General features: G+C 37.3%; 1 protein-coding gene across 35 annotated transcripts in view; it reads right to left on the bottom strand.

Moving 5' to 3' along the window:
* LOC106168235 (uncharacterized) overlaps window positions 1–12426 on the bottom strand; it is a 42080-nt gene that overhangs the window by 6213 nt on the left and 23441 nt on the right. For 20 of the 35 annotated variants that reach the window (XM_013547219.2, XM_087006325.1, XM_087006333.1 and 17 more), the window contains exons 19-32: window positions 10767–10884; window positions 10337–10594; window positions 10032–10113; window positions 8851–9030; window positions 8427–8630; window positions 8001–8210; window positions 7605–7750; window positions 7351–7441; window positions 3954–4010; window positions 3292–3378; window positions 2077–2243; window positions 1480–1558; window positions 552–797; window positions 76–272 (exon numbers count right to left, since the gene is read on the bottom strand). In XM_013547219.2, coding sequence (XP_013402673.1) covers window positions 76–272; window positions 552–797; window positions 1480–1558; window positions 2077–2243; window positions 3292–3378; window positions 3954–4010; window positions 7351–7441; window positions 7605–7750; window positions 8001–8210; window positions 8427–8630; window positions 8851–9030; window positions 10032–10113; window positions 10337–10594; window positions 10767–10884 — 2122 coding nt within the window. Of the gene's footprint in view, window positions 1–75; window positions 273–551; window positions 798–1090; window positions 1170–1479; window positions 1559–2076; window positions 2244–3291; window positions 3379–3953; window positions 4011–7350; window positions 7442–7604; window positions 7751–8000; window positions 8211–8426; window positions 8631–8850; window positions 9031–10031; window positions 10114–10336; window positions 10595–10766; window positions 10885–11483; window positions 11572–12426 lie in introns of all 35 variants that reach the window. The other 15 variants (XM_013547221.2, XM_087006337.1, XM_013547224.2 and 12 more) reach the window with 2 other exon arrangements.

Consider the following 12426-nt stretch of genomic DNA (forward strand, 5'->3'; position numbering starts at 1 on the left):
TTGGAAAACTTTATAAAACATGATAAAAAGACTAAAAGAGAAACCAGATGACAAATTATGCATCTTTTGACTTACTTGGCATCCTCTAGTTCCTCAGCACGAGCGCCGCCCTCAGTCTCAAACTTGTTGCGCCACTGTTGTGCCTCAGCCTGGGCTCTGGCAAGGTGACGCTGAATGTCGGCCTTGCCCTCTTGTTCCTCTTCAATTTGGTCACGAAGGCTGTCCAGGTCAGACTGGAGGTTACGCACCTCACTGGCCAGCTTAGTTCTTGCCTGAGAGATTAAATTCAAATTTATAGTTTTTGTTTGTATAAATAATATATTTTCATAAGTGTTTGTGAAATCTAGTTGTATCCCATGTATAATTCTAGGTAATGCATTTCTGGTCTCTGAAGCAACTTGACTGCACATTTTACAATTTAACAAGACAATTTTCTCTACCTCAAACAAAAAGAGTATAATTATCAAACTGGCAAATTTTACTCATTTTTTCTCACGTTATATATTTATATGCTGTCACTACAATATTGATAAATAAGATATGTTACTTACTCTGGTCTCATCTTCCAGGGACCTCTTAGCATCATCAACCTGAGCCTGAATCTGTTGTTTCTGTTTCTGCAGGGTGCTGATGGTGTGTTCAGCCTCTTCCAGCTGGCGGCTGAGGTCGCTGGCTTCGCTGGCAGAACGGCCCTTAGCAGAGTTGAGCTCATTGATGGTGCGGGAGTGTTCATCGATCTTGGCATTGGCCTCGGACAGCTGGGACTCGAGCTGCTTGGTGAGCTTGTCAGCTGCAAGCTGTAGGGAAAGGAGATTGTTTAAGTAGTTTCTATCCTATTAAAGCTTGAAGTCACTGATTAAACAAATCATCAGTGAATTGTTCCATCAAAAATTAAGAATATTGATGTAAATAAAATTTGCTCTCATATGGGAAAGACATGATTTAAAAGAATGACAACAGTAAAGCTACTTTCGATGAACAAATATATCCCCATTCGCCACTGCAAGCCATCAAATCCAAACAGCCCCCATGCAGTAATGTGAATAAAAGACTATGATGTAACAAAGAACAACTAGCACATTTATACTACCTTGGAGGATTCAACTATCTCCAAACTGTTCAACAAGTCTTCGCATTCCGTGCGCAGGTGCATGCACTCTTTTTCAAGTCTGGAATTACAGAATATCGCATGCAAATCAACACACAGCAAACTTTTTAAGATGACTGATTCCTGACTTCTGGGAGAAAAAAAAAATGCTCACAGTACCTTATACTAACCCTGGTAGAAGGAGTTACCATTCCATCATGGTGTAACCTTTTTTCCATCTAAAATTGGATCATCTGTCTTCCCCTGAAGACTGGTACTGCCTCATAGTCTGCCAAACCACATAAAACCTGTAACTCTAACCTCCCTCTCTATTACCCCATGCATGTCTGCATTCAAACTACATGCAATATCATCCATGACAAACATTTTACCTTGCTCTTTTTAACATGGTCTAACTGAGCCTGAACATCTTCCATTTCTGATCTCATTTCATTGCGCTCTTTCTCTACTCTGAAAGGGGACAGCAGGACAAAAGTAGGAACAGTAACAAAAGGATAGCACTGAGAAAGACAGAATCAAAATTGGACAAAAACAAATGATTTAATCAATTAGAAAAAGTAAGCATAAGATGTGTGATGAGAACTGTAAACTCTACAGAAAATAAGCTTTACAAGAAAAGAATTCATCTACTTAGATAAATCAAGAGAAATTATGAAACCGGAGTAAAGGTGACTAAAATGATAGGCTGATGTCTGGTAAATCACCAAAATATTCCCTAATTTAAGATATTATCAATAAGCTAAGATATGTTCTCCCTTCGCCAACATCATGTATCAGTTCTTCATATTATGAAGGCTTAGAATTATTTGATCTGTTAAATTCCTGAAAATGAAATTAACTTATAATCTACCCCTGCATCTACAGTCTGAGAGTTGGAAATTACTTGAGCAGAAACTTTCCATTTGATATACCCAATGTATCTATTTCCTATCTTATTATAATTATTATTATTATTATTGTCTACGCACCTTCCCTTCACCTTCTGGAGTTGGTCAAGTTGTTCAGAGAGCTCGTTGACAGCATCTTGCTGCTTCTTGCGCAGGCCAGAAATCTGAGCTTCATGCTGAAGGTTGGCCTCTTCAAGATCACGACGGAGCTTCAGGATCTCCTGCTCACGCTTCTTGTTCAGTTCAACCTGTGAAAAACAATAGAACTATGCTCAAGACCAAGCCATACTAACTTAAAGTACAGGAAATTAAAATACATATAAAAAAGATCTTTCATTAAATTCACAACCTTGTCTGTAAATGTACAAATTAACCAAGCTTTATACATATTGCTGTAGCAATTAAAACCATACAATTCAACCTACATTAAGTACTAGATACTTGAAATATCAAACACATTGTTAAATAGTAAATTCACCTCCTCTAGCCAATAGTTTAACAATGATTCATCCATATGAATCCTCAAAGTAATCCTAAGTCTAATTATCTATGAATCTGTGAGAAGAACATGTCCATATAGTGAAAGGTTGAGCTCCTGCTAGTGCAAAAGGCATCATGTCTGTAGAAAAAGCCACCTCAACAATGCCAGACTCAGTTCTCATTGAAATCTCTTGACTCTGATAAACATCCAGCAATGGATTCCTTTCCCCATCAAACAACTTGCATTGTACAATGCCTTATCTCCCCACCCTCCTCTAAGATTGCTGAGTAAACACACCAGAACTGAGCATTCTGAATGGCTATCTTTGCTAGCTTCTGCCTAGTTTTTATCATGGGAGAAGTATATGTATAGAGAATATGGTGCACATCACTGGGTTGCTTTCTAGAAATGCAGACATTGATATCAAACTGGGCCAACACACCTCACTTCCAAGTAGGGTTGCAACATAAGGGGAATATAGAATGACTTAGGTCACTACTGCAGTGTTATTTTTATATCATAATTGGCAATTTTCTCTGGTTATTAATTTTTTTTTTTTAAGTTTGAAGGATAAATTATTGACAAGTTTGCTAGTTGTAATACTAATTAGGAAAAAGTTTCCTATCTTACCCAGAACAACACATGGGGCCAAAATCTCTGTCTACACATATATGCTGTGTATTTCAGCATTTTGGGCAAGTATATACAAGAAATATGTTAAGAATTTTCATTTTTCTTGCCAGTTAACCTTCAGTTGTCATAGTGTTTCAGAACCATGCCAGAGAAGTAAAAACAAAAAGAGAACCAGTGCCTACCTGAGCAGATGTGGCGCCACCAGCCTCATCCAAGCGCTCACTGAGCTCATCCAACTCACGGGCAAGTTCAGCGCGGGCCTTTTCAACCTGGTTTAAAAAGGTAAAAAACAATGAATTTTACAGAATAATTATCATGTGGGTAGAACAATTTTTAAAGAAGATGGTTACCTGTGAGGAATATTCATAGACTATAATTTACTAATGCAAAATGGTAATATAAGTAGGAAGAAAAGATAGCAAATCCAGGTGTATCTTTTTTTTTCTAAGGTGTTTTTCGCCATACATCTTAGGCTTACTCTTTCTCACAATGAAATACAAGCAATTTAACCAGGTTAACACAAAATTCACCTGGAATCAATTGGTATGTGAGGAAAAATGTTTCGCAAGTCCATACTGTAAGGTTACTGCACACTTCTATCAGATTACCAAATATAGAATCCCAACATTCCAAACTTATTAGTGAAAGCACTCTTTTTCAAGGTGAAGCAATACTCTTCGGAATGACTGAGCATATTTTTCACTGAACCATTAAATATGACATCTCATTGATTTCTGGACCGCAGATTAAATTCATATTTCCAAATTTCAGAGCTTCACCTGCAGTTTACATAAGCAACAATTTTGGGGACCAAATTTCAATAATGATAAAAATAAAACTATACCTTTGATCTTGCTGCTCTCTCTGCCTCAAGTTCCTCCTCAAGTTCTTCAATGCGTGCCTAAAACAAAACATATTAATTATCAAAATGCAAAAATATTCTTTACACCTGAGAAAGAAGAAAGATGTACGTTAAAAATCATTTCAAAAGATGTGAAATACTTCTCTACCAATACATCAAGTGTGGCAATTTACCTTACATTTTGTTATGGTAAACAAATTACATGCAGAGATATTAAACACATGCAAAAATAAAGGTAACAGAGACATTACTTCTAGCATGTTTTTGAGCCCTGGGGCCACCAAAGCTAAATCCTCCGATCTCCTTATAATCTGTTTACTTCTTGTAGTGAGTCTTGGATTTACAGGATTAATAATTGAAGTCCTTGTGATGAGGGTTGGGTGACTCCTTATGGAACGGCCAACTTCATAATCCACATCAAAGTCAACTCCAAAATCATCATCGTAGCGCGAACTGCCCCTGGTCTTTTTGGTTCTTGAAGAGCTTCTGGAGGACTCTTCCACTACTACACTGGAGGATTTCACGCCAGAGGTTTTTTTAGTCACTGCAGCCTTGGGAGGGGCACCTGTCTTTACATCTTTGCCACTTCCTTCATCAACCCTAACCTCTGAACTCGTTGCTTTATTAGTGGCACTATCCACCTCAGCTCCACTCACTGAGAATATGGGCACATCTTCCACAGACTCATCAACCGAAACCTGCTCTGATGTTTTCTTTTCCTCTTTGGTGGCCATATTGTAGTACAGACAGATTCAGCACAGTTATACTCCGGTAGTAACAGCAGCACAGTATTACCTTACAAACACACAAGGTTTGTTGACAAGGAGTTGTAGTCCCTCGAAAAAATATCAAAATACTATGTGATAGTTCCTCTAACTTGAAGAGAAGTTAGCAGAGGGCCGAAAACCTCCTTCCTACCAGTGCCTCCCAGACTGCAGTATGTGCCAGGGCAACAGCTAGACAGACTGAGGAGTAGGTAAAGGTAACACTGAGAGCAAGAAAGTAATGGGTAATGGAGAAGATAGCTACATTCCTTGTGTGTTTGTGGGAAGCCCACGGCCAGGGTTGAACTGGAAGTTTTCCCGAGGATGCTCAGGCTGCACCAACCAAAGTGACTAACTCATTCCAACATCTGGTGCCTTAAAAGGCCATTGCATATTTTTCTTTGCTAACATTCAGCTTTCAAGTTATAGGGCAGAGGTGAGAGGGTAATGCATGTTAAAGGATAATGTGCAGCCATCATGTATGAATTACAGTAGCTTTGCTACTGGATTCACCCCAGTATCTTTTCCTTATCATCCACTTCCCTGTTATGCATCTTATCATTAAAACAAGATTAGTTAAAGGTCAAATTGGAATATGGAAAAAGAGCAATATAACCCGAAAAAATTCTGAGGCACCATACAGTTCTGGCAACATCATCATCATATATTCTAGAAAGCTTGCCAAAATCCAAGGTGAAATAGTTGTGTATGCTGGCTCTTCCCTGGATGTTTGTCTGGTATAGCCATTCTGAACCAGACTTACTAATACACATACATTCATCTTCAGGGGAGCCAGACAGCATTCAAAACTTTCATAGATTTCCCTTTTCCAAATTTAGTTATCTGGCAGCAAGCTGCTGAGAGATCAACACATTTTCTCCCACCTACATGGGGTCAGAAGATAAGGTGGATCTGGTTTTCTAGGGAAAGGCTTTTCATTCTGTCCTCCAAGATGTCTATTTCTGGATACCGGTTTTGATGGCAAATAGAAGTTAATCATAATAATCCCAATAGCAAATGTAATGTAGAAATCTTGTTTCTGAAGTAGATGTATATACACATCTTCAATAGGATGGGTTAGTTACATGCTCCACACATGTAGTAATACTATGTTTGATTTGTCTATAGATAAATGAGCACTACTAGTAAACTTTCCTAGCCTCCCTCCCCCCCCCCCCCCCCCCCCATAAAAAAAGTAAATATAAATTGTTAAAAAAGGAAAACTATCCATTCACTTTTAACAGATATTTTTCAAATTTAATGGATTCTCAAAATTAATGCCTTATTCAATTTTGGTTCATTTGTTTACTTAAAATGGTTCAGTATAGTAAGTCAAATTATAGTTCTAAATGTTTTGTGCTACTTATTGGTTACACAATTTTAAATGTACTTAGGTGATTTTACTTTAATATCAAATAATTTACTCTCATTCAAAAACTCACAAAATTTTGATAACTAATTTGAGAAATTCTTCAATCTAGACAAAAGAATGATTTTTTTAAAGAACTAATTTGTAAAACATTTCAAAAACATCTGTCACATCCAGCTGTGATAATGCTAGCATGTTGAAATTCATATTTAAAAATTCTGTTCAATATTTCCACTGTCCTATATCAACAATCTATCTGTAGTCTGGGAGTATTTTCATTAATTAAAGTGTTACTTAATCTCTTTAAGGAGGGGCAATGCATTCAAGAAAGTTTACCTGAATTATCATCTCATTCTGATAAGTCACATTCAATGGATGAACATATTCAGTTCATAAGAGCAGATTAAGATAAGAATTAAGTCCTTTGAGGAGATATAAGAGCTTAAACTGAACCTTAAATAAACTGAAGATAATTGTTGTTCTCTGGTGTAGAGCTGAATGAATTTTGTAAGATTTGTTCAAGGGACATGATTCTATTCTCACAAATTTTAATTTCATTATAATTGCAAAAAAAAAAAAAAAAAAAAAAAAAAACTCAGTCTATATTTCTCTTTTATGTAACTTAAAAATGATTAAAGACCTTTGCATGAATTGTTCCGTCAATAATATCATTCAAGTACTAGTTTGCACTTCAAGATGACTTTAATTAATCACACATATGGGATGCACTGTATGTTAGATCAATCTGTTTTATGGGGAAATAGTGTGAGATAGTCAGGTTCTAAAGGTAGAATTTATAGGTCAGATCAGACTGAAACAGTTTGTGTAGCAGGCAAAAGAATTTACTGATATTGTCAAGGTGACAGAGAATAGAGAGTGGTGGTAGAAAATGTAAGAAAGTGTGGGTAGATAAGAAACACAGCACTCCAGATAAATCTCTTTATTCAAATCACACAAATAAGACACAAACAAAGAGACATAGACAAAGCTACTGGTAGGCAACACATACATACGGCTATCTAATACCACTTCAAGTCAGATCAGCTACTGTTTGGGATGTTAATGTCACACAAAATCAGAAAGGTAATGTAAGTATGTCACTCATCATAAATCACCCTGTTGTATTAGAAGAGAAGTACTTTTCATCCCTGTAGAATTTTGATTTTTTTAAAAAATACTAATTAAATGACACTTTAACTGTGTGTAATGAAGAAGGATGATTGCAAATAAAATGCCTTTCACTGACCTGGAGTTCCTTGATCTTCTTCTGGAGTTGGGAGACCAGGTTTTGTTCATCCTCAAGCCTGGAGTTCAGGCCGGAGATCTCAACATCCTTCCTGGAAACCGAGAAAGGCAAAACTTGTAAAAATTTCTGCAAAATCTGCGGATAAGTGGGTGTCAATTTTCAATATTGGCAAAATAATTATTATGGATTATAAAAGTATCAAAGAGCAGAACATTTTAAATGGGTATATGACTAAAAAAATTGTAAAATCTTACCTTCTGACATTCTCTTCCATGTCACGTCTGACACGCTCAAGTTCCTCAACATTTTCTTGTGTCATCTTCAGATCTCCCTCCAGCTTGCGCTTGGATTTCTCCACATCGGCACGCTGTTTCTTCTCACGCTCAAGGTTATCCTCCAGCTAAAGACAGAAAGAGAAGGCATATAATTTCAATTTTATACAACAATTAATTCATCATAACAGTATTCTTTGGATATTATAGAAGAAAATCTAGGAAATGTTCATAGGGTTTTATGTTAGCAATAATGATCAATTAGGCTAAATGTGTTTATTTAAAAACCTGATCAAATTTAACTTAATGATCAAATATTCAATTATTCAAGTCACTTAAAATCTCATTTTGATAAACCAAGTCTTAGTATATCCCTACCTCGTCCAAGGTCTGTTCCAGTTTCTGCTTGAGTTTGTTGAGGTGGTTGCATTTGTCCTCTTCTGCCTGCAGTTTTTCTTGTGTTTGTTTCAGGTTCTCGCTTGTGTTCTTACCCTCCTTGGTCAGCTTGGCAATCTGTTCATCTTGTTGGGCCATTTCGTCCTGGAGAGTCTTGATCTGGTGATCCTTGGTCTGTTTCTCTTGTTCAGCCTAATAGCAAAAAAGGAAAGGTTTTATCTACACTTTTGTAAGTGGTTGGCAAATTCTAAGTTGTTTAATATCAGGGTCTGGTTCAGTTTCAAAATGACCAGTTATTACCAGCTGGTGATATATCTTTAAATTAAATCAAAAGGTTAAAATGTATTTGCAATACCTAATGCAAATGCAATGGTTCTAACAATAATTAGTTCTCAAAGTTCAACCCACCTTGGCAAGAGACTGCTCAAGATCCTCAACATCCTTCTTCAGTTCCTCAGCCTCGGCTTCCATCTTCTTCTTGATGTTCTCAAGCTCTGCAGCAGCGTCTTCCTCATCCATGAGGCGCTCTTCCATTTCCTTGATCTGTGCTTCATAGTCGACCTTCTGGGAGATGAGCTTCTCAATTCTCTCCTCAGCATCAGCCAAGGTGTCCTAAAGATATTTCATTTTCTTTATAACATGGGTCAAAAGTACATTAAAAATTTTGCTCCCTTACTCAGACTATAGTCAACATCAAAAGAATTTGCCATTTTAGAAAATGAAACTGGCAGGATTGTTTTAAAAAAATTTATATATCACATGTTCTTTAGTACTCTGAACAAGTTTTTATTGCAATTTTAAGTCGGAAGTTGTATGTGTTTGGTTTCCCTACCTGCTCAGACTGCAGTTGCAAGAACATGTCATTCTTAGCCTGCAGCAGAGTGACATTTTGCTCTTCAAGTTCCTTCTTCAGCTTCTCGAGCTTGGCAAGGTCTTCCTTGCACTTCTCAAGTTCCTCTTCCTTCTTCTTCATCTCATCCTCAGCACGGGCAATGTTCAGCAGAGGCTTCACCTAAACATGACAATGAAGGCAATTTTCAATATCTGGCTTGCAAAAGAAACGATATGCTATAAAGAAAATATTCATCTCTTTAACTAAGCACTTGTGACAAATCCTCCCACAAATGCAAATTTTGTGCCACTATAATATCATTATCCAGTAACCTACACTAGTTCTAACTTCAAGGCATTTGCACTGTTTCATTTCTAATGAGTCCTCTTCGTCCCCACTTTCAGTAATATACAGAGGTTCCAGTTCTTGATCATCTACATCGCAATCAACTGATTCTAATATCCAGTCTAGTTCAGATAATATTGCATCTGTTTGGCAAGACCCCATTGTTTCATAGTTTCTCTCAGTTAACCATCCATGAGTGCTTAATTCGGTCACAGCATATTACATAAGTAGCAAGATATGCAGCCTTTCAATGAAGCAATGTCTTGATCAGGTAGCCACAATAAAAATACACCTGCAACCTCTCCAAGACAATAAAATAACTTGTAAACACTGCAGGGTATTTGTGGAGACTATAAATGAACATCACTTTACTCTACTGTGGAGAAGGCCCGTACTATGGGACCCAGTCTCTCCTATTGACAAAGAAATTAATGGGGTATATGGCCACTTCCTTTGCCAGCAAATGAGGAACACAAATGGGACTTATCACAGTCAACAAGCTTGTTCAAAGATAACATCTACTCAATCCAGTCAATAAACAAACCCCTGCAGGTCACCTTGTGTCCAGGTGTGTGGGGAAGTCATTAAGTAAAGCAGTGGAGGAACCTAATTGATAATAAATACTGTCAACAAAGGGGCTTGTAAACATGATAGCATTGATGGTAGACAATAAGGTAAATGGGAGGGGATTATGTGGATGTAGATAAACCAGGTATGGACTTGATAAACTGCCGAGTGAAAGATATTCTTCAGTTGTGCTCTTGAAGAGGGATTGGAATCATTGCTCTTTTTTATTTTATCTTTTTTTCCTTCTTAATTTTAAAGAAGATACTCACTCTGGTGTACAGCTTCCACCACTGCCAGTTGCGGAGCTGCAGGTACTTGCGAATGTTTCTCTGGATGACAGACAGACCAACTCTGAAAAGTGGAGAAATGTAAAGGTTAATATCAACAAATCTTAAATTTCATTAAATAGATAAATGATTTGAATGAAAAAAAGTATTTCAGTTGATTAATCAATTTTAGTTAAGTTGTGAACTTGTGTATAGTTATAACAACTTAAAATGTATATATAACACATTAAGTGAAGACTACATGATCCATTCTAATTATTTCCAATATAAACCCCACCCCTTCTTACCTCTGGTCTTGCAGTTTCTTGTATTGTTTGCGCATGATGTAGCCACGGATGTGAGCCTGGAACAGGGAGATGATCTTGGAGAGACGCTCATCACGGAGATCCTCAAGATGACCTAGGACACCAGCACGGAAGAAGACCTTGGTGCTGCCAAGACGGTACTCATTCTCATCCAACTGCAGAGATTCCAGGATCTTCTGGGAGACAAGTTTGCCCTCCACGAAGCCCTGGGGGATGGCATTGGGAGCCAAGATGGAGTATCTGCAAGTGACAAACGGCAGGTAAACTATGGATGAATGTCAGGTGTTTTTCTTGTTGATGATACCAAACTATACATTTTGACTTACTTCAAGAATATAACTCAATAAAAATTCATACATCTTGAACATAAAACTATATGAAAAACTGTTTCCTGAGATTCTTCCCTACCCACCTCTGCTTGAATTCAGAGTAGATCATCCTGTTGGGGAAACCTTTACGGCAGATACGGATACCCTCAAGTACACCATTACATTGCAGCTGGTTCATCACAAGGAAGGAGTCAATCAGACCTGGAAAAAATCAAATGAACATTTTTTCAATAAGTCTACAAAAACCACTTTTGGGATAATGACTTGAAGATTAAAAATTAAAAAATACATACTTAAACTTTACACTTGTATTTTGCTTCTTTGTATGAAATATGACAATTAACAGATTAAAAAGTACACTGCAATATGTGTGAAAAGAAATAGTAAGAAAAACACATGACACACAACATGCAAAGACAGTTTTCCTTTAAAGTTTCCCAAGATCATAATAAAAAGCCAGACTATTCTAACTCTCAAAATCACACATTCTCCACCCTCCCCAAATTTTAAAGCTTCAAGATATGCCTGATAAAATAAATTTTGACAGGACTAAAGAAAAAAAAAACCGCTCAACTTTTAAAACCACCCATGTTTTATAAAAAGAATAACCTTTCTCCTTATAACTACCAAAATGTAAAATGTATGAGATAGTGAGCTAGACTGGTCATCATGCAGCACCTGACCACTGTACAGAATGGTTGGACACATCAAGACACCAGGTAACACAACATCTACTTCTGGTCACCGATGAATGATGTGTCCAACAGCGGTGGTGGCTGCCCAGTGGTCAGGGATGTTACCTGGTGTCTTGACTTCATTAGGAATAATACACCTGATGAAGTGCGGCTGAGTGCTGCGTAAGTTGGTCATCAGCTTATTTAAACTCTCCTGTGAGTAGGTAGGTGTGTGGTTGGGTGGGCAGAGGGGGAGACAAAGAGAAACACAAGGTTAGTGTCTAACAACAAGGAAAAAAAGGTAGTTTATGGGTAGAGCCAAATATTAATTAAGTCATGCTGAGCACACATGGGAAAGTACAGCACAGGTAGGGCACAAATCTCGTGACAACTGCAACAGAGAAATGAAGGAAAAAAATCACAAACACAGGAAATCTGAAAAATAGACAGAGAACACACAAGTGAAATGGATACATCACATCACATCAAAAGAGAAGCCACAATGATCAAGGATAAAGCGCAAAAAAATATGTATTTTGCCCACTTGATTGTTCCATCAAAAAAAGGACACCCCAAAATGTAAAGATAATAATTTTTGGTTCTTTCATAATTATCATACATTTAAATGAAGAAAAAAGGGAAGGTAAAACAACTGAATTTTGTTGATTTGTTCTTTAAATATAATAACAATTTGAAAAATATTTTTCTTTGAAGATTGGTAGTTTCATGAGACAAACTGCTAAATGTCCTGAAAACAGATAGGGAGTGATGCATGCTGTTACTACGAAAGGAGAATGGGTGCACAAAAAAGTGAACAAGAATTACAAAAAAAAAAACATCAGTGCACTTCTTGGACACATTTCCATTGGTGAACCCGCACATATCTGGCATCCCCACGCTGGCAGTGAGGGATAGAGAAACAGAAGAAGTTATACAAGGCATTCAAAACCAGAGAATATCACATCAACACAGTGCATCATCCATGGCAGCAACAGCACACAGTGATTGCAGTCAATGCTGAAGAGAATGGGGTTTGGTGGGGGGTGCAACACTGGGTGGAGCTTTTTAC

The sequence above is a fragment of the Lingula anatina genome, chromosome 2, assembly GCF_051362555.1.
Source record: "Lingula anatina isolate TDL-2025a chromosome 2, LinAna3.0, whole genome shotgun sequence".
NCBI lineage: Eukaryota > Metazoa > Brachiopoda > Lingulata > Lingulida > Lingulidae > Lingula > Lingula anatina.